The sequence below is a fragment of the Budorcas taxicolor genome, chromosome 1 (genome assembly GCF_023091745.1).
Source record: "Budorcas taxicolor isolate Tak-1 chromosome 1, Takin1.1, whole genome shotgun sequence".
Classification (NCBI taxonomy): Eukaryota; Metazoa; Chordata; class Mammalia; order Artiodactyla; family Bovidae; genus Budorcas; species Budorcas taxicolor.
In genome coordinates, this window is record NC_068910.1 from 35,541,033 (window position 1) to 35,564,461 (window position 23,429).

At 35.1% G+C, this 23,429-nt stretch overlaps 1 protein-coding gene across 1 annotated transcript in view; it reads left to right on the forward strand.

The window, feature by feature from the left end:
- CNTN6 (contactin 6) overlaps positions 1-23,429 on the forward strand; it is a 177,692-nt gene that overhangs the window by 134,723 nt on the left and 19,540 nt on the right. Inside the window, exons 11-14 of the mRNA XM_052640803.1 lie at positions 20,561-20,736; positions 21,098-21,215; positions 21,823-21,981; positions 22,101-22,250. Of these exons, the coding sequence (XP_052496763.1) occupies positions 20,561-20,736; positions 21,098-21,215; positions 21,823-21,981; positions 22,101-22,250 (603 nt within the window). The remainder of the gene's footprint in view (positions 1-20,560; positions 20,737-21,097; positions 21,216-21,822; positions 21,982-22,100; positions 22,251-23,429) is intronic.

Here is a 23,429-nt window from a genome sequence, read left to right on the forward strand (position 1 = left end):
ACTCGAATCTCTGTGAGTAAGAAAATAATTAAATAAGATTGCTCAGTTAAAAAGCTGACATAGTTTTACTTACTTCTAATGCCCTTTGCTGGAGATACTAAAACAAAATTATCTCAACCTGCATTCCTGGTCATCTTCATCTTTTCCACTTTTTCTTCTTCTGTAGCATATTTCATCTTCCTACAAATGATATGGTTCACTTATTCACATGTATTTTCTCCTTTTTTTCCCTTCTTCTAGAAAAGAAATGAAAAAGGCAAGGTTATTACAGCCCTGGGAACTGTATGTGTTCACTAAATATTTATTGATTGAGTGAAAGGATCTCACCTTATCCCCCTTGGTTCTCAGAGATAATTTCTATCCTGACTTCTCTCCTCTAAAATCTGAACGTTTTCAATTTTTCAGGACTTATACGTGTTACACTACTTCATAGTAGAGCACTTCAAAGGCAAATAATAAACTTCTAAATACTTTCACTTTTCCAATTTTAGTGTTTGTAGTTACATGATTTTAATGCACAGAGAATTCCACACTCTACAAGGGAAGACAAATAGGAAGCTACATGAAAATCTAAAATATTTCATGGACAGAACTCACTGTTCTTGTATTTTCAGTACAATTCCAGATGATTTACATATGCAAAAGGGCTTATATCAATATGCATGAATATCATTATTTTCAGTCATTTATATCCCATGATGGGAAGGAATGTGTTTGTTATTTTTAGCCTTCATGAAATATCCACATCCCATTTCAAGGGGATTTGGAGATTTTTTGCTTCTTTGCCATTGACAGTAGCCATTAATGTAATAAAAATAAACACATATACATAATACATTAAAAAAACTACATAAACACAAAGTATAAAAGCATATTTAGAAACTTTGCTTTTTAACTGATCTGTAATGTATACACTGTGGGATTCTTATACAAAATAGGTCTAAGATAAGTCTATCATTGGCATATCCTCTTAATGAGACTGGTATCTCTAATTCCCTTTCATGTAGGAATGTTGAAGGTATCACTGCCAAAAATTATTATTTTACAACCTATAGAATTGAAGGTGTAATCTGAGAAGTAAACGTAATAGTATGCATTGATTCAGTCATTTTCTTGACTGTTAAGAGCAGCCATCTGGCTGTTTGTGGCGACAATTTAATATTTCTCTGTGTGCTTGCATATGTGTGTGTGTGTGTGTGTGTGTGTGCCTGTATATGTGCATGTGTTTGTATTTTCCTGTCTATAGTGTTCATTTATTGTCATTACAGCATCAAATATAATTTTGTCTCTCAAATCAAGATCAGCTTACAGTGACCTTTCTGGTAATATGGTGGTAAAGAGCAAATGAGAAATTTCAGTAAAACTGATAAAACAATCATCTTTCTTTGAATTTACTTATCAGCCTCAGTCATGCAAGAAATGTTGTTGTTAGATAACATGTAAAAAGATAATTGTTACAAGAGTAAGATATTTTTCAGCTTAATTTTTAGCTGATATGGCTTATCTATGTTAAGAGGATTCTGAAGTTATCTGCACTGTATGTTGGAAATTTCTATTTCACTAATGCAGCAGGATAAAGCAATTTGCCATTCAAATATTGGAAGTGCAATTAGCACCAGCCTTGCCAGAGCCTCAGAAGATGCCCAGGGTAATTTGAGGACATGTTCCATGGGCACAAACAGGAAATTGAAAGGAAAGAGAGTTTAAATGTCTTCGTTTGGAGGACTTGTAAAATACAATGTGTACATACACTAAGAGGCATATGAAAGTCACATAAAAGAGAACATTATTTTATCTGGCATTTGGAAAATTATTAAAAAGCTCAGAAACAGCAGGATCTAGAAATGATCTTGTTTGCAGGCAACATTTGTTTTTGTTTCCCCACTGGAGAAGTTTTGGATGTTCAATTATAGGCCTCATTGCTTCAGCATTATTTTCAACTGAAATGTCGGAACTTGGAAAAGCATATCTAATGTGCAAATTAAGTTTATTGCTGCTCATTTAGTTGTTTATTCTTTGTGATAGAAGTCTTTATTATACCAGCATGGAGAGTGGCCTATCCATTTTCTCCAGCAGAAGAGGGTGTTCACTAATGTGATTTTACATTTACTAAGAGAAATACTAAGATAGGCAGATAATTGGAGGCTTTGTGGCTTTCCATGGCAGTTTAAAGGACTTGAGGTGTTTAATTCAGCTGTTAAATCTAGAAGCCCAGCTTTCCTGAGTAAACCAAAAATACAAATTCACAGAGGTGACAAGACACAGTGGAATATATCCATTATTTTGTAGTGGTTGAATTCTCCAAGTACTGCTAATGTCTTTCTCCAAATGTTTAATTCTACATCCCAATTTTATGCAAGGAATGAATTAAAAGATCTAATATAAAGAAGACTTTGACTTAAAATTTTTTAATGGAAGTATTTTTAAGGTGAAAAAATATATAGTGAATTTTTACGCTGTCTAGATATGAAATTTTCATTCCCCCTCCAATATTGGAAATAATGCCGAGTGAGTTCTTGAGACCTTAATTTCTTCAAGAGTAAAGGAGAAAGAAAACAAAAAGCATTCATGTAAGGAAGCCCAAAATGTCAATAATATTTCAGCCTTCATAACAATTTAGTTTATAGTCTTTTAAAAATCTAGCACATATCACTCATATAAAATTTCCAGGTATGCTAAGCAGCTTTTTTTCTTTTAAATATATATTATACGTTATAGGATAGATATTGTATATTAATTATAATTAATGAATTATAAGTTTGCACATTTTTTGATTATTCAAGAAAATTGTCACCAAACCTACTATTCGTTAAAATTTTGCATTGTTTTATTTACTCAATAAAAATAGGAAATGTATAGCTTATGGTTTGTGCCAATTAAAGAGGTCAAATAGATGAACATATACCACTTCTTAAAGTGGTGAAAAGCAGAGACTTGGAAATTAGATTTATTAGTTCAATTAAGAACTAGCATGAGATCCTAAAGAGTTTGTTTTTGCTATTATTAACGTTGTATTATTTATTATCAACATTAATGTTTTTTATCAAGTACATAATCTGCTCCAGGCATTGTCACAGGTCCTTTATGTACGTCATCTCACTGAACCCTCAGAACAACACTTTGAAGCAAGTGATCATTAGAGATTGAGGTACAGAGGGCTAAATTGCTTGACAAGATCCTTGTGTTATGAAGTGGCAGAACACTTTTTATCCTTCTTTTTTACATTCCAGTAAAGTTATGTAATAATAATTACATGAGATAATTTCACATGGCATTGTTTAAAGTTTAGAAAAAGATATAGTAATTTGCAGGTATTAGTACTTCCCTCTAAATACTTCATTTTAATTAATTAAATGTAGTTCAATATTTGATAACTTTACATATGTAAAGAAAGTCTTAAGCATACATCTGCTGAATTTTGGCAAATGCATACACCCCTGTAACCTCAAAGTCTACCAAAATACATTATCAGCTTGCCTGGTGGCTCAGACAGTAGAGAATCTGCCTGCAGTACCGGAGACCTGGATTCAATCTCTGGGTTGGGAACATCCCCTGGAGAAAGGAATGGCAATCCACCTCAGTATTTTGCCTGCAGAATTCCATGGACAGAGGAGTCTGGCAGGCTACAGCCCATGGGGTCACAAAGAGTAGAACACAGCTGAATTACTAACACTTTCACTTTCACATATTGTTCCTTCATGCCCCTCCCTGGCCCCACCCTATTCCTAGAAGCAACAACTGTCATGATTTTTTTCTGCCATACATGTCATACAAATGCAATCATACAGTACATACTCACTCTTTGGTATCTGACTCCCCTCACTTAAAACCACTAGCCATCAACCTTCTCTTTATTAAAAATGAGCAAAACTAAGCAAAACTTTACCAACAGTGGGTTTAGTCTGTGCAGTTAAAAAAAAAAAAAAACCTCTTAATTTTAAATATCTTTGCCTCCATTTTCCCCTCTCAAATTTATTCACACTGTGCCCGAAGTATTTGGTTAACAATTGGAAGTTCAGTCTTTTTTTTTTTCAATGATTCCATTCTGAGGCTAAAGTAGTGAATAAACTTCTCTGTTCCTTGGATATTCTATTTCTAAACTAGTATAGTGGTCACTCAAGCTCTAGTGCCTTTTTTTTTTTTTTTTTTTTTTAGGAAAAATGTGTGGCATTACAACATTAAAAACAAAACAAAACAAAACACCCAGATGCAAGCTTTTCAGTCTATGGATCCTGAATACTCAAAGAAAGAGTTATTAGCAAATTCATTCAAGTCAAGAAAAGGAATAGGGTAGGAAAGGGGGTAAGGGAATGCAGAGGGGAAAAATAATCAACGGAATCAATTGACTCTAATTTTCCTCTTCTGGATTTTATTTTACTTCATCTTCCCTAAATCTAACATAGGGCTTCCCAGGTGGCACTAGTGGTAAAGAACCTACCTGCCAGTATAAGAGACAGAGATTCAATCCCTGGGTGGGGAAGATGCCCTGGAGGAGGGCATGGCAACCCCCTCCAGTATTCTTGCCTGGAGAATCCCATGGACAGAGGAGCCTGGTGGGCTATGGTCTATAGGGTCACAGAGTTGGACACAACTGAAGCGACGTAGCATGCACGCATGCAAACCTAACAACATTCAGAAGGAAACATTTTCTATTAGGTCCTATAGCCAGGCAAAATTAAAATTTTCTAATTTCATCTCTTATAAAGCTACAGAACACTTCAACCTGGTGTTTTACTACAATCAGAATAAAGTTACCTTTGGAGGACTGAGTGAACATTACCTATTTATAGGAAATATAAATATGATCCCATAAATAGTCATTGCCTATTATGTATCTCACAAAGAGTCAGACATGACTGAGCAACTGAACTGAACTGAACTGATTATGTATTAACTGCTTTGAAAGTGAGTTGTTGGCATATTTAATTCATTAAGCAGAATCTACAGTGCATGCTCTTTTTAAACAGATGTAAGGCCCTGTTTTGATTACTTGTTAATACAGAAGATCTGTTTTTACATTTTATATTACTTTTATATTACTTGCTAGGGAATTTTTCAGTGTTACCTTGCATAATACTTAGACCTGTTTTTTCATTTAGACAACTTAAATTTAAGACAATTACTTTATCCAGAAGGTTCTTCATTTGTTTCATTTACTCAGGGGTTTAGGGTAGTCTTTTAATATTTGCTCCAAATCATTTAAATATTGAAGTGGAAGATAAATGGGTAATGGTAACTGCAGGGAAACTATAATATATTGACCATGGTTACTTTGTCCATTGGAATTAAATTGTACTCTGCCTGTGGTAGAATACGATATAAATATGAAATGCTGCAAATAGATTTTAATCTGAAAAACACATGCCTGAGCAGATCATTTTGCACTGGCTAAGAGGATATAAAGCAACCAAGCCTACTGCAAGTATTGGTACAAAGAGGAAAAGTATATTAAATAAAGATTAAAAACTCCTCCATTTCTGTCTTGCTAGAGGTAGGGAATTAGACTCCATCACATCAATTTCCTTGTTTGTTAGTTTTCTCTGTAGGTTTTATTTCAGAGTATTAGCTTTCATTTCCCTGTGTTTGCTTTCCCTAAAGTTAGTAATTTTCTTGTTTGTTTGCTTAGTTTTCTATGGACCTGAAAACAATTCATCCCTCAATTCTGTCTCTACTCTCTTCCTTTGATATTGATCTGCTTTTCTGTCAGGGAGCTTGGTTGCCTAAGCACCATGCCTTTCTCTTGACACACTTCCTCGTTTGAATAGACTGCATCTTCCAATGGATTTTTGAGAAAGAAATCAATAAAAATGTATTTTTTTGAGATCGTTCATGTTTGAAAAGGTCTTTACACTAAGCTTACTTTTGATTGATGCTTCAATTGGAAACAGAATCCTGGATTGGAAATCATGATTTTTCATAAATTTGGAAATCTTACTCTGCTCTAAAAGCTGAAACCATTTTGATTTCTGACCTGTTGTTTGTAACATCTTTTCTCTCTCTCTCTCTCTGTCTAGAAGTCCTTTTTTTCCAAGTGTCCCACAATTACTTGATGATTGGTGTAAATCTACTTTCAGCCTTTTTTACAGGGCATTTGTTGTTACTTTGTCATCCCCGAAGCTCATAGCTCTTTGGGCCTGGGATATCTTTCTGAGTAATTACTCCATTTCTTTTTCTGAAATGCCCATTTATAATAGATTTCCTAGACTGCTATTCAAGTTTATGAGTATATGTATGCATGTGTGTATGTATCTACTCATCTATGTGTAGAATTTATTGTATTATATATACATATGTTTAGATAGGTATAGTCTACATGTTTATATGTTTTATATATACATATATACATATATATATATACATATTATATATAATGTTTCTATATCCTCACATCCATTTTATAGCTGTTTTTGCTCTACCTTCTAGGATGTTTTCTCAGCTTTACCTTCCAGATTTTCTTTTGTATTTTTGCTTTTTTAAAAAAAATTTTTTCTAAGTGTCTTTTTACTTTCTGGCTATTCTTTTAGATAATATCTTGGTCTTTTCTTCCTTTCCTCTGGAAGTATTGCTTGTAGTTTTTTTTCTCTTTTCTAGTTTGTTTCTTCTGCAAGGTCTCTCTTTTCCCAAACTACTTTCTTTTCTCTTCGTCCTGTCCTTTATTTAGAGGTGTTTGAAGATACATCGTGGAACTGTTGTTTGTTCATTTTTAGATCACTAAAAATCTTAGAGAAAGCTCTAATCAAGAGTGGGAATTTTGAATGATTTAACTTCATGTTTAGATGATCTGGTCAGGATATTTCTAAGAAAAATATTGGAGTATTTTCTCTTTAGGATCATCAGATTCCTAGGACAACTGTCCCTCACTTCCCTCCCAGGTTTCCTGTCCGGAGAGCAAAGGACAAGCAGATAGCACTCTGAGAGCTGAATACGGTTACAAAACACAAATCTCAGCACTCACTGTGTACATATTTCCTTAATTCCCTCATTTTCAGTAGGATTTTCCTGACCCTCAACTGGGCTTGGTGATAGGCACCTCCAAGACCCTCTGTTTTATATTCTCTCAGCAAAGTAATTTGCTGGTCTTCTTCTTAGATGGGAAAATACTCTAGAGACAAAATAACATCCTATTCATAAATTCCCAAATGAATGAATACATAAAGAGATGCTAAATAAGCTTGGTCCTCTGTCTTCCCACTGCCAGCCTGTGACTTGACCTTTATAGTAAGTCAATTAGAAATCTTCAACTTCATTACAATTTCTCAAAATTTGTCTCCACTCTTGATCTCTGTGTTGGTGGATTTGTATCTTAGAAAATAAATTTCTTTGGCATCATTTATTAGATGTTTATGAAGAACTTGAAATAAATACTATATAATCAATTATCATTACCAGTATATTGTACATCATATTTTTACTGTGATTCTATTTTTCTCATGTAATATCTAGAAAAAAATCAAGTTTTAGCTATGTTTTGCTTAAACAAAATTTATCAAGTAAACTGGAAAGCACAGTTTGGGAGATATGGGTCATGAATTCACCTCTTCCACTTGTACAATAGATTAATTCCTATACTCACATTCAGGGATATTCTCTCTCTCTCTCTTTCTCCCTTTCTCTTTCAACCTCTCTCTTTCAAACCTCCCTCCCTCTCTCTCCCTCTTTTTCTCCCTCTCCATTCCTTTCTTGTCCCTCTCACTCACTTTGTCTTTTTCATCTCTATTATCCCCTTTGAGGTATCATTCACACCACCATACTCATATAATTTTAAAAATAGTCATTTTCTGACCATGATTCCCCCTATGGCTATTGCCACGTTGGACTTTTCCTCTTTATACCGAAGCTCTTTTAAAAATGTGTCTGTATGAGCTTGCATTTTTCAATCCTTCTTGTCCATTCTGTTTTTTTTTTTTAATTTATTTTATTATATATATTTTTTTAATTTTAAAATCTTTAATTCTTACATGTGTTCCCAAACATGAACCCCCCTCCCACCTCCCTCCCCATAACATCTCTCTGGGTCATCCCCATGCACCAGCCCCAAGCATGCTGTATCCTGCGCCAGACATAGACTGGCGATTCAATTCTTACATGATAGTATACATGATAGAATGCCATTCTCCCAAATCATCCCACCCTCTCCCTCTCCCTCTGAGTCCAAAAGTCCGTTATACACAGCTGTGTCTTTTTTCCTGTCTTGCATACAGGGTCGTCATTGCCATCTTTCTAAATTCCATATATATGTGTTAGTATACTGTATTGGTGTTTTTCTTTCTGGCTTACTTCACTCTGTATAATCGGCTCCAGTTTCATCCATCTCATCAGAACTGAATCAAATGAATTCTTTTTAATGGCCGAGTAATACTCCATTGTGTATATGTACCACAGCTTTCTTATGCAACCAGGCATCAGAATTGCTCTTAACAGGGTGCTAGTAGCCTCCACACTGTTTAGTCAGTGGTCAGTTCTCAGTCTTCATCTTTCTTATTCTATCAGACTACTGATCACATTCTTCATATATATTTCTCACTTCGTTGCCAAGACACAGTATTTGTCACATTTTCCTTTAACATCTTGAGTCACTCTTTTTCAATTTCCTCTTATCAGTTTTCTTAATTTGGAATATGCTAAGGAGCTGTCCTTGAATTTATTCTCTGCCATAGCTACTACCATTCACTTGGTAGCTCATCTAATCTCATCATCTAAAATAACATTGATAAGCTAATTCCCAAAATGATAAACCAATTTAAGCATTTTTCTTAATTCCAAAATCCAGTGAGCAATTTATCATATTCACTTATCAATTTGCTACATCCTAACACTGACCCCTAATTCTCACTCCCCAAACCTGCTTCTCCTACCTTTATGAATGACAACTTATAATGACAGTTGCTCAAGCCAAATTCTTGTAGTCATTCTAACTTATTTTTCTAAAAATGGCCTCAACAATCAAGATATGCAAAGAATCTAACCACTTTCCACCACTTCAATTATCAAATATTAGTTAAACAATTATTGTCACTTTCCCAAAGTATGTTTCTAGAACAGTGATGACCAACCAAGTTCATTTTGCCTGCTGGGGACATAGGACAATGTGAAGAGATGCTTCTGATAGTCACAACTGAAGGATCTACTAATATCTAGTACATAGAGGCCAAAGATGCTGCCAGATATTCTATAATGCAAAGAACAGTCTCCCCACTTCCCTCTGAATTGGCTGACACATACATGCAACAAAAAAATTATCTGGACCAAAATGATGACAATATTGATGTTAAGGGATGCACCATAGTCTCAAAAACATGAGTCTCAATTCCATCTTTTTTTCCCTTCTAGAAGCTTGAATATTCATATTAAATTGTAGATGAGATTTTTGCATCTTTTATGGAGATCCTAGGATTTCCCTGGTGGCTCAGATGGTAAAGTGTCTGCCTACAATGTGGGAGACCTGGGTTCAATCCCTGGGACAGGAAGAGCCTCTGGAGAAAGAAACGGCAACCCACTCCAGTACTCTTGCTTGGAAAATCTCATGGATGGAGGAGCGTGGTAGGTTACAGTCCAAGGGGTCACAAAGAATCAGACACAACTGAGCGACTTCACACTTCTAAAGGCTCCTCAGTTCAGTGTTATTTGCTCAGTCCCATTCTGATGTATACCTGGAACAATCCATGGGTTCTGTACCAATTTAATGGCTTTGAATTAAATGTTGAATAAACAATTAGTATTGTTTTATACTCATTAAGAGTTTCTACATCTGTCCTAAGGAGCACTGACTTCTTTCTCCAAATGACATGAATCATCATACTGCTCAAGCTGTTAAATGGCCTAAATATTCCCAACACTACACATAATCTATTATAAAACATTAATAACATGGACAAACTTCTGTCCTGACTAGTTGAAGTAGCATTGTCACATCAATATCAATCACAAATATTATAAAAAATATTTTTTAAAATAAAAATCTCAAACAGAAATTTTGGTAGTCTTACACTGCCAGAAAGATAAAAAGCTGAGCTCAGAATCAACCAAACAGAATGAGGTCAGCTAAGCAATTCAGTCTTAAATCAAGTCACCTAAGGGACCATGCCCTAGTAATAAAAGAGAACAAAATTGTCCAGGACTTAAAGTCACTGACTGCAGACTCAATTTGATCAATTCCTGACCAGATTCTGCTCTTTTTCCAAATTCCTGCTTAAAAAGTAAGTCTTCTTGGGAAAAATGTAACAAAATGAAAATATTTACATTTTGAGCCACAGTGCCTGATATTTCATAAAACATTATTATCAGTAGCTGGAGCCAGGACCAAATGACCCAAACCCAGAGAAATATCAGGAAATAACAAGACATCACAACTGATAGAAAGGTAGAAGTTGTTACATGAAGATTTTCAAATAATTGTGATTATCTGTCATTTTAGTAATTAAGTCTTGTCCAGTGCTTTGTGACCCCATGTACTCTAGCCCACCAGGCTCCTCTGTCCATGGGATTTCCCTGACAAGAACACTGGAGTGGGTTGCCATTTCCTTCTCAAAGGGGATCTTCCACACCGAGGGATCAAACTTATGTCTCCTGCATTGACAGACAGATTCTTTATGGCTGAGCCACCAGGGAAGCCCCAATTGTGATTAGTATGTTTTTCAAAAAGAGAACCAGATGGAGAATTTCAGAAGAGAAATGGTATGTATTCAAAATTAATTGGAAGTTCTAGAAGTGAAAAGTACAAAGGCTAAAATTAAGAATAAAATAGATCAACTTAACAGCCAAAGAGATATTTCAAAGAAGACTAGTAAAGAGGAGGATATATGAATAGAAAATATCCAGAATGGAAAAAAAAAATGCAATAGGAAAGACAAAAAAGAACATAAGAAACATATTGTTTACAGTGAATAGCTCTAACATACACGAAATCTTGGTTCCAAAAGGAGCAAAGAGGGGAGAAATAAAATGAGGGGTGAAGAATTTGAAGAAATATTTGCCAGAGATTAAAAAAAAAAAAAACTTTAAATGACAGCAGTCATCTGTCATATGAGCCTTACTAGGATAAACACAAAGGAAAAATTAAATAAGCACATACTAGTGAAACCAAAGGTGAGGAAAAATCATTTCAACTAAAAAAAATACAAATAGCAAAGACATTGACAGTTATCATAACGAGAATTAAAGGATTCAAGAAGATAGTAGAAATACCTTTCTAACCGTCTTTCAGATGATACAATAAAATTCTATTTCAAGTAAAGATATCCTCTTTAATGAAGACAAAACAGAGATGCTTTCACACAAACAAAATCTCAGAAAATTCATCACTAAAATCTTCAGAAAAGGACATAAATGGAAGAAGAAATTAAAAGCAATGGGAAGAGTTAGTATGTTCATATGAGACTAATTGAGATTCTGAGGAATTAGAAAGAGGATTCAAATTTAAACTTTTAATTTCTAGTCTTTACAAGTTAACTAATAAGAGAAAATACCAGAGAATTTCATCACCTAAGTGCTATTTATATGCTAGTTTCCTTTATACTGGTATCTTAGCAACATTTTCAATAATGTCATAGACAAGTAAAGCCAGAATCACATGTTTACAGAGGGAGAAAGATTTGGTGATTTTCTTAAGATATGTCAGTGTTTTGAGAGAAGTTGATAATTTCAGAATCACCTGAGCCATTATTATTCTGAACAATGTCACTGAAAGACTATTACTCACAGACAGAGATTTTCACTGGGTTAAAACTACAAACGAAACAAATAAACAGTGACACAAAGTAGTATTTCCTAGATGCTCAAAAGACCAATACATGATGGATTGCCATCCCTGGCTTGTAAAAATATACCTGAGCATCATGATATGTAATAGTGTGTTTTGCCATTCATATAGGAACAAGCCACACTTATATTTAAAGAAATCATGCTAAACAATTCTGAAGTACTTTGATGATAGTTTTCATGTCTCCTGAGGTGCTCTTAACTAAAGATGTGTTCTGAAAATATCACTGTTTTGACAATGTGAATTTGAGTAAAGTTCATCAAAAGCATTATGGATTTTGTAATTTTTTTTTTTTTACACTTCTTAAACGTAGGATGAAAGAGGAGAGTGAAAAAGTTGGCTTAATGCTCAACATTCAGAAAACAGATCATGGCATCTGGTCCCATCATTTCATGGGAAATAGATGGGGAAACAGTGGAAACAGTGCCAGACTTTATTTTGGGGGGCTCCAAAATCACTGCAGGTGGTGATTGCAGCCATGAAATTAAAACATGCTTACTCCTTGGAAGGAAAGTTATGACCAACCTAGATAGCATATTCAAAAGCAGAGACATTACTTTGCCGACTAAGGTCCGTCTAGTCAAGGCTATGGTTTTTCCTGTGGTCATGTATGGCTGTGAGAGTTGGACTGTGAAGAAAGCTGAGCACCAAAAAAATGATGCTTTTGAACTGTGTTGTTAGAGAAGACTCTTGAGAGTCCCCTGGACTGCAAGGAGATCCAACAAGTCCATTCTAAAGGAGATCGGTCCTGGGTGTTCTTTGGAAAGAATGATGCTAAAGCTGAAGTTCCAGTACTTTGGCCACCTCATGCGAAGAGTTGACTCATTGGAAAAGACTCTGATGCTGGGAGGGATTGGGGGCAGGAGGAGAAGGGGATGACAGACGATGAGAAGGCTGGATGGCATCACCAACTCAATGGACGTGAGTTTGAGTGAACTCCGGGAGTTGGTGATGGACAGGGAGGCCTGGCTCCCTGGCCGGGGACGATTCATGGGGTCGCAAAGAGTCGGACATGACTGAGCGACTGAACTGAACTCAAGGGTAGGATTGTTATATCAAGATACTTTCATATGATACAAATCTCACTGAAATAGATTGAAAAGAGTAAATATTAAAATTCTGTTATATAAACTCTTCATTAACTCTTGCCATTCATACTTATAATAACTTTCAAAAAATGGTCAGTCATCACTCTAAAAGCTGAATGGAAAAGGTGCCTTCCTCTTCTGTATGTAAATATTCATTATCCCCATCATTTTCTTTCTGTCTTTTATTGTTACTAAAAAATCAGAAGTAAAGACTGTAGTATAAGGAACACAATGTACTCGTGAATCAGGGTTGATCATGATCAACTCATAACCAACTTTGTTTCACCTATACCCTCACCTACTTTCCCCAAATCCACCTAAATATCTCAAGGCAAATCATAAACACTATAATTCCATTTATAAATATTGCAGAATGTATTTTAAATGATAAGAGGATCTTTTTAGCATAACAATAAACCAATTTTCTCATCTACAATTACTCCAACATTTTTCAGAGTTAAATTTTACATGATTTTCTCATAGATATATATTTATATATGCATTATGCATGCTAAATACACATACATATACAGGTATACATATATATGTATATGTCGTGAAGTCGCTCAGTCGTGCCCGACTCTGTGACCCCATGGACCGAAGCCCACCAGGCTCCTCCATCGATGGAATTTTCTAGGCAAGAGTACTGGAGTGGGTTGCCATTTCCTTCTCCATTGTGTGTGTATTTTAATTCTCTTTAACCATAAAGTCATATTTCCAAACTTTATTTCTTAGAATTCTTTATATTTCAAGATATATTAAGAGGTGTTGCATGAATTAAAAATGTTCCATATCTAGTAAGTGCAAAAATATAGAATTATATAAATTTTAAAAAAATTCTTTAATGCAGGAATATTCAGAGCTTTTAATATGCTAAAATGTACTACAAAACTCTAAAAGCAAACAAAGTATACAGAATTAATCATAGTTGAATAGCCTGAGAAGTTCATCTTGGTTTATCATGTGAAACATCACTAATCACTGGGTATGAGTTTTTTCCCTGAAACCAAGGCATTGGTGGCTTTATGACAATATAGTTTACATAGCTTGTACTTTCCTAAAATAGAAAATTCAGGTTCAATTTTCAAAACCTAAGGCAATATTTCTCAAAGCATGGACCTGGACTGACCACATCAAAATCAGCTGAAGAAGCCACCTGTTAAAAATCCATTTCTAAAAATCCTGCAACCCTGCTGAATCAGTAATTCTTGTGGGAGCAGAGAAATTCACATTTTGAACACAGTCTCCAGGAAATTCATGCTAAATTTTTAAACTACTACAGCAGAATTTCTATAAATACTTTAGGAATAGGCAAGAAAAATATAATTATGTGAAATGAAAAGGAATTACTATCCCCCTATTTTGTTTCAGAGAAAGAGCCTTAAAGAATTTCAAAGTTTTACAAATGATAGAGTCTAGCACAGTCGACATCCTTCCTTTTTTAATTCATTATAATTCAGGCCCTAATTATCTCACTTTTCCACAAATACCAAGAAGTATTTCAGTGTTAATAATGAGCTTCAGCTTACTGCACCTATTCTACCAGAATGTATGCATTCCCAGGAAAAGCGTACACTAGAAGTGTGTATGTAAATCCCCCCATTCCACCAGAGTGATTTGAATAGCTTTAATTTTTTTCCTCCAATGTTAGTTTCTTAAGAAGCTAAAGTGTATGCAAAGGAGGAGTCTGAACTTATTAATGAACTAAAGCTACTCCTGTTCTTTCCCTAAAATAGTATAAAAATTGTGTATGTTTCTTCTGCTGGAGAACCATTCTTCCATTCTCTGCAAGTGTGACTTTGTCTCTGCAGGATACTCACTTCTAGTTCAGAGATAGAACTGTGGCGCTTGCAGAAGGGAGCTCTTTAGATAGCAATTGGCAGCCTTGTGGGTGTTGGAGAGCCACCTACACAGGATTAGGGCAGGTCCGCATGTGGTGTGAGGACAGAATAAAGTAGTTATCAGCGTTCTTGTCCATGCTCCTCCTCACCTCCACAGGAGGGTACTTACAGGGAAACTGTGTTCAGATAATCATGCATTCCCTGTTTTGGATAACAAGTCTGCCTACATAGAAGCTCATAGAAGCTTCTTTTAAACATAATCCCTTTTTTTTTTTCACCCCACAGAAACTGGTATGTCTCTATGCCATTTATTCCCTCTGCTTTGTACTTCCAAGGCTTCTCATTTTATCAACAATTTTTTAACAGGACATCTGGAGCTGGTTTCAGCCTTGTGCAGCCCAGTCACACAGGATCCCATGCTGAGTTTTGCCTCATGTTTGGTCTAATGCTCTATAGTCGCTGTCTTGAAATCCTTGATCACTTTGTTTCTGAACTTGCACTTCGTAAGTGAAAAATCTACAGGGACAGTGGAGCATGCACATGAGCAGAGGAGATATGCTGGGTAGAAGCACAAACAAGTTTTTACGGCTCGGCAGCAGCTGCTTGTGCACAAACGGGTTCAGGTCTGTGCACCATGCAGGCAACATACATGGACAACAGGTGGTATCATGTACACCCATCTGCCTCATGGGAGTGAGTGCTGAGAGCTGAGGCCAGAGGAGGGTGGCGTCTCAGGACCTGGGGGGCTACATGGATTCAGGTGATGATGGCAGCAGCTGCGGAAACATCAGAGGATGACAGCAAGGGCTTCAGGGGAGCAAGAGAATGAGAAAGTAGTCAATGTCCAGATCCACAGTGAGAGGTCAGCTACCCCATCTGTCCTCAGAGGATGTCAAATGCCATTTGTACAAATATTAACTCTTCAGCCCGAGCACCAGGACAGGATCCATCAGGGCCAAGCCAGTAAATTTTGTCAGTAAAGTATTATGAAACAAAATCCTACATATGGACATTGTAGTAAAGCATATCATAGTTACATGAATTTTTCAAAGTTTAGCATGCATGATTTTGAAAATGTGTGCAACATTAGAAAGCTAATATCCAAAGGCTAGAAATAGATATTCGAATTTAAATATTAATTTACCCAGTGGGAAAAATAGTACTTTTATACTAAGCTTCAGGTAAACCAATTATTAATGAGTGTTTCTTCATAAGTGGAGATACAGCAGTAGAATACCTAAACATTTTGGATTATACATAAACCACTAAGCCACTATCAGTTTCTTGTGAAACCTTCACAAGTTACAGGATGTGTCCAAAGAATATAAGTTTCACTGTTTAGATAAACATCTAAAATTAAATCCAGACTTAAGCAGAATGGATTTGTATAAAGAGTTAAATCTTTTTAGAGAAAAATTGTTCCTTGAGAATCATTATCTTTAGACATTCTATGATTCAACATTTCAAAATAATTCATTGGAAGTTTATTCTAATATTGTCACACCTATAAAATACTCTCAAGAGTTCTATAACAAATGCATCAACAGAAACATGATTGCAAAGTTTAAAAGAAAAATTTCAGAAAGCATTTGTTATTTTATATTTGCCATGAGCAATTGATGTCAATCACTTGAAAATAAAATTACTAAAAATGTAAATTCTGATGACCTAATAAATAGATTTACAGAAGAGTGAGAAAACTCTCATGATCAATCAGGATTTAACTTTATTAATAAAGTATTATTATTTAATGAATTATATAAAATTGAACTAGAAATACATTTTTTGCAATTTGTATGCTTATGTTTTTACTCATGTATCACTGCTACTCTGTTACATTTTTAGGTAATACATATATTATTTTCAAAGCAAAGTTCTGCACATTTAGCAAAGTGCATTTTCCCTATCTTTAAAAAAAAAAAATCCACATATTATGTAGCTGTCCCTAAGAACATCTAAAGCTTACCTTTTGAGTCTATCACAATTTTCAATTTCACTCCTTGTTCACCCTCCAACACTGCTTTCTAGCAAAATGGCTGCCTCGTATTCACAAGCTATATTTGTTTACACAGATTTTTTGTAAATGCTCCTGCCTGCATAGTGAACAAAGTTACTTCTTCCGGCCAATTATGTTTACTTAGGTAACTCCTATTTGTCTTCTTTGCGTGTGTGCTCAGTCATGTCCAATCCTTTGTTGCCCCAAGAATACTGCAGTGTGCTGCCATTTCCTACTTCAGGAGATCTTCTCACACTAAGATTGAATCTTGAGCCTCCTGCATTGGCAGGCAGATTCTTTCCCACTCACTACCTGGAAATCCACTTGCCTTTTACTGTCAACTAAAACAACTCTTTCTTAAAAAAATGATCCTTCAGCATTCACTATTTTAATAGAATTATTTATTTCTAACATATGGCGTTATCACAGTTACAGGGCTTTCCTGGTGGTTCAGATAGGAAAGAATCTGTCTGCAATGCAGGAGACCCCAGTTCAATCTGTGGGTTAGGAAAGTCCCCTTGAAAACGGAATGGTTACCCACACCAGTATTCTTGCCTGGAGAATCCCATGGAGAGAGGAGCCTGGTAGGCTACAGTCCATAGGGTCACAGGCGTTGGACTCAACTCTGAGTAACTAACATTCTCACTTTTCATCATAGTTATAGCTATGTATTTCCGAGTATGATTTGTTTAATATCAGCTTGTTGCTTTAGATATAAAGCTCTGTGAAGGCACACATTGCATCATATTTATTTGGTGCTTTTATCCTTCTCCTTTCATTGTTGTTGTTGTTCAGTCACTCAGTCGTGCCCTGCCCTTTGCAACTCCGTGGACTGCAGCACAAAGGCTTCCCTATCCTTCACCATCTCCTGGAGGTTGCTCAAACTCATGTCCATTGAGTTGGTGATGACATACAACCATCTTATCCTCTGTCGTCCCCTTCTCCTGCCTTCAATCTTTCCCAGCATCAGGGTCTTTCTAATAAGTCATGTCTTCACATCATGTGGTCAAAGTATTGGAGCTTCAGCTTCAGCAGCAGTCCTTCCAATGAATACTCAGGGCTGATTTTCTTTAGGATTGACTGGTTTGATCTTCTTGCAGACCAAGGGACTCTCAAGAGTCTTCTCCAAAATCACAGTTCAAAAGCAGCAATTCTTCAGTTCTCAGCCTTCTTTATGGTCCAACTCTTACATACACACATGACTACTGGAAAAGAATATTTGACTCTATGGATCATTGTTGGCAAAGTAATTTCTCTGCTTTTTATTATGCTATCTAGATTTGTCATAACTTCCAAGGAGCAAGTGTCTTTAATTTCATGGCTGGTCACCATCTGCAGTGATTTTGGTGCCCAAGAAAATAGTTTGTCATTGTTTTCATTGTTTCCCCATCTATTTGCCATGAAGTGATGAGAACAGATGCCATGATCTTAGTTTTTTTAATGTTTCATTTTATTTCCTTTACTTAGCAGACAGCTGGAATTTGGTGGTTGCTCAATAAATATTACTTAATAAGTGAATTAATTAGTGAAAATATGTGAACATTGTAATAAATTATTTCTTATGCATGGATTTTAGTCATCATTAATATACTTCTGGTGAGCTATGTATATAGGAAATGATTTGTCTAATTTTGTCACTTGTAGTGTCATAATTAAAAGGAGAGGCTTTCATTTTTAATGTTTGAAAATTATTTTTAATTGCATGATCTAAAACTTTAAATCAGAGCAGTTTTATTATACCAGCACATTGAATTATCCACCTCATCCTCCTATGAGTGTAAATAAGATGTTAGTGAAATATTTTTTTAAAAGATGGTATAAGAAGGAAAATATTCCCTAGTTTTAAAAAGTATTATTGAAACCATGATATTGTTCATCTTTTCTTTGTGGGAGACCCATGAAGAAGGCTTGGGATTAAGAATGGACTTAGCCCTAAAAATCATTCTAGAAATGTTTCCCCAGAAATAATTAGAATAAAAAGTGCATGCATCTAACATAATAAGGGAAAGAGTATCTTTAATATATAAAAATAAGAAGATGTACCTGATACAGATTGGGTTAGATTTTCCCCCATCATATTCAGAAATATAATATGTGTTTTTATTTTTCCATGATTCTTTTATTTATGTGTACCTTAAAGCCTATGATTATTTCTTCCTGCTTTTTTATTGTTATGAAAACAATCACAACTTTTAAAATATTAGAACAATACTTAAACATTCTGTTGATAAAATACAGTGGCAAACTCATTGTATGAATATACACATTCAACTTCAGTGCTACTTTGATTTCTTGAGCAATACAGAGAAGCCAGAATGAAAGGAAAGATTTTAGCCTACCTCCTACAAGGTTAAATTTTATCTTATGAGTGATCTTTAGAGAAGGAGATTTTCCAGGGTCCTAATTTCATTTTGCTTTAAAACTGTTTTGAAACTTCATGTACAATATTTTTAAAATATAATTTGCCAAAATTCTTAATTCTTAAATATTAATCCCTTAGAATATATTTTACTTTGGTAAGATAGTGCATCAGTTCAGTTCAGTTCAGTTCAGTTCAATTCATTCACTCAGTCGTGTCCGACTCTTTGCGACCCGGTGAATCGCAGCACGCCAGGCCTCCCTGTCCATCACTAACTCCCGGAGTTCACTCAGACTCACTTCCATCGAGTCAGTGATGCCATCCAGTCATCTCATCCTCTGTCGTCCCCTTCTCCTCCTGCCCCCAATCCCTCCCAACATCAAAGTCTTTTCCAATGAGTCAACTCTTCGCATGAGGTGGCCAAAGTACTGGAGTTTCAGTTTTAGCATCATTCCTTCCAAAGAAATCCCAGGGCTGATCTTCTTCAGAATGGACTGGTTGGATCTCCTTGCAGTCCAAGGGACTCTCAAGAGTCTTCTCCAACACCACAGTTCAAAGGCATCCATTCTTCGGCGCTCAGCCTTCTTCACAGTCCAACTCTCACATCCATGCATGATAGTGCATAGCTACATGCAAATGTGTGTCCAAGTTTTTTTTTTTTTTTCTTTATGGTTATCGAATTGCCATGTTGGTAAATTCTTAGTGCTCTAAAATCAAAACTATGTAGTTTGGTATAAAATGTATAAAAAATGATATCACTATGAGTCTATTTTAACCATAGAATTCCTGAGTCCGACTGGAAATCTGTTTGTGTCCTTTCAAATTGTCCTTTGAAACTAGTCAATGACATGATAGAACTTGTAGAGCAAGATATTGTGACACACATTTCTAGAAGCAAATTTTTTTATGATAGATGTGTAACTCTAAAATTAAAAAATCTGGATGAAAAATAAAAAAAAATTACCTCTTTCCTATTCATGTTGCACTTTTATCTAAAATATAATTTTTTTATCACAACTATGTCAGAAATCAATATGTAGTATTCACACTGGCAAATATAAACTTATGATGATAAATTTTAATATAATATGAACTTGTAGTTATGTACCTAGGAACACAATTTGTTTATAGTATATGAAATTAATCAAATAATTAGAGTTGTAACCATTTGGTGGGTTACAAGGTTTTGCCTGGAATTTCAGAATAAAATAATAATAACAATGGTGTGGTGCACTCTCTATGTAGTGAATATTGTCTTTCGAGGTCCCTGGTTTCAACTTATTTTAATATTAAGTATGAATGAGAATGTGTCTTGAATTTTCTTACAAGTAATAGGTTATGTTGCATAATGTAGAAATATTTGAAAAGTGGGAATATAATTTTTCTTATTGAGAATAGTAGAGCTTCATGTTGGACTTATATAATTTCAAACAATGGCACAATGATTCAAAATATGTATTTTATAGCCATATGCCAGCATTTTATTAAGTTTTAAAACAATAATTTTTTTCTCAACAGAGAGGACTGTTATTACCGTTCCACCTTCCAAAATGGATGTTACAGTTGGCGAGAGTATAGTCCTACCCTGCCAGGTGTCCCATGACCCCTCCATTGAAGTTGTATTTGTATGGTCTTTCAATGGAGATGTCATAGACTTTAAAAAAGGAGTGGCTCATTTTGAGAGGATTGGAGGAGTAAGTTGCTGAAATTTTTAAGTGCTTAATAAAGTGAATCAAGCCTTTTACATGAATCAACATTGTTCATAATTATTGTCCCCATATTTATTTGCATGGATAATCACTCACTGTCTGTTTACAAAGCTGCATCTGTTTTTGTTTTATTTCGTTTTATGTCTCTCATAGAAATGCTTGTGTTCTAGATGCAATTATAATAAAGGGGGTAATAAAAGGAATCAAGTAAGAAAAACTATAATGATACTGGTATATCTCCTAATTTCAGAGGTGCCTCTTATTTCATATTTATCCAGCTTAAAAAAAAAATGAGACCTGCTGGGTGTCATTATGTTTTTATCCCCTTTTCCCTTTCTATCTATAGGAATCTGTTGGGGATTTGATGATAAGGAATATTCAGTTAAATCATTCAGGAAAATATCTATGCACAGTAAAAACAACTCTTGAAAGCTTATCTGCTGATGGTGATATCATTGTGAGAGGTAAGCATGAATGGTGAAAATAGATGAGAACTCTGTTTATTCACAATCAAAGACATTAATATGTACATGGTAGATTTTTGAGTAACCACATTATGATAAAGCAGTAAAATAAACAGCACAATTTTTTTTCCTAAACTCCAACACCCCAGGGTGTGACTTACAAATATGAACATTGAATTGAGTAGGTTTTATTTCTTTATAAGGAATGATCAGACTTAGCTAGCAGTATTGTTCCCTAAAACTTAGATATGCTTTCTATTCATAATAAACCACTCTTGTTTTTGAAGTTCTCCATATCAGTTACATTTATTTGAGTTAGCTTTCGAGAGAGGAATGGGTGAGAATGGTTCTCAGTTTTTGAGATTAGCTCTCTATTGGATGATATTCAACCATCCCATGACTGGCATTTTCTAATCTTCAAAGGAAGCATTTCTAAATTAATCTCTCACCATGTAAGTTGAATTAATAGGGTTTTTATCACAAGTAATGTGCTAAAATACATTATGTTCGATATTTTATTTGCTTAGCATGACAGATCAAATATCCTTGTCCCAAATCCACAAATTGAATAATTTCTAATATAGTCATCATAAAACATATTTTTAAGGTCCCCCAGGTCCCCCAGAGGATGTAAGAGTGACACATATTTCCAGTGCTTCTTGTCAACTAAGCTGGAGACCAGGCTCAGATAATAACAGCCCCATTCAAATATTTAGTATTCAGGCTCGGACACCATTTTCTGTGGGTTGGCAGGCTGTTTCTACAGGTAAGTGATGCATGATTTTGGATGACTTTCTAAAAGATATTTTGTTTTGTTTTGATTAAATAGTTGATTTTTTAAAATTAGTGCCAATTTAATTGCCTAAAGCATAACCTTCTTTTCAGTTCCAGAAATTCTCAATGGTAAGACATTCAATGCAACAGTGGTTGGTTTGAATCCTTGGGTTGAATATGAATTTCGTGTAGTTGCTGGGAACAGCATTGGGATTGGAGAACCAAGCAAGCCATCAGAGTTGTTAAGAACCAAAGCATCAGGTAAGTTATCAATGTCTTCTAAAGATGAAGAAGATTGTTTATGATATAGTTCCTAAAGATGATAAGTGAAAAGTCATGTAGCATTTTTGGTCCACAATCAGAAGCAGTAAACCAGTGGCTCTTATTTTCCATTTTTATGTGCACAGAGCAATGGGTATTTTCTCCCAAAAAGTGAATTCAAAACAAGATGATTAAGAAGGTATAACAAAAATCAGATTTTTTCAAAAGCTCTACTCTCATCTATTTTCTATCCAAAATCCAATAGAGAATCTGTAGATTTGTAAATGTAATAAGCTACCACTTGTTTCATTCAATATTGTAGCCAAGAATTAACTACCACTCTGTTGGTTCAGTCAGCCACACATTTCCATTTATTTTTCAACTCTGACCTAACTTTCCAGCTTCAATGAGTGATACCATAAATTTTTCCACATGCAAATGAGGTGAATGTTAAACTCATTTAACAGAAGCGCTAATTGAGCATCAAGTGTTTTGCTGAACAGCAGAATACAAGTAGAACCTGCCTTAGAAATCACACCTTCTTAAACTCTTTTCAATGGATCTTCTTTATTCCACTCAAACTTTCACATCCAAGGTAACATTTGATCATCTCAATGAATCTAGCCAAAAAAGTTCATATTCTTATCCAGTCACCTATGAAGGATCATGCTGCTGCTGGCTTGGTTTAACACACACAAATTACTTCAGAAAAAGTGTGCACAACTGTCAGATGTCAATAAATCATTTTTTAAACTAAAGGTAATATAAGTAATTTTATTATAGGACTGGGGCTGGAAAGTAATATATTTGATAGTGATAGCATAAATTATATCATCCTAAAAAAATTTAGAGCCAAGAGGTGAGTCTTTAATAGAAGAAAAGGAAGTCCAGGATGTAGCTGATTATCTTGGACAGTCAGTATTAAAAACCAGACATTGAGACTTAAGCTCCAGCATTCACCATAACAGTAGTCCATAACCTAAATGAGAAAAAGCCTGACATAGTGAAATGTCTAAACATAGAAATTCCCAAGCCCTATCACAGAACAACCTTATATGAATCTAGACATGTGCCTCATGACTCTGGATACTAGCTTCAGTTTAGTTTGTTTAAAGCTGATTTGCATTATGGTAGCTCTGGGCAGTGTTGATGCTGACTCTAAAGGTTTACAATAAAGTT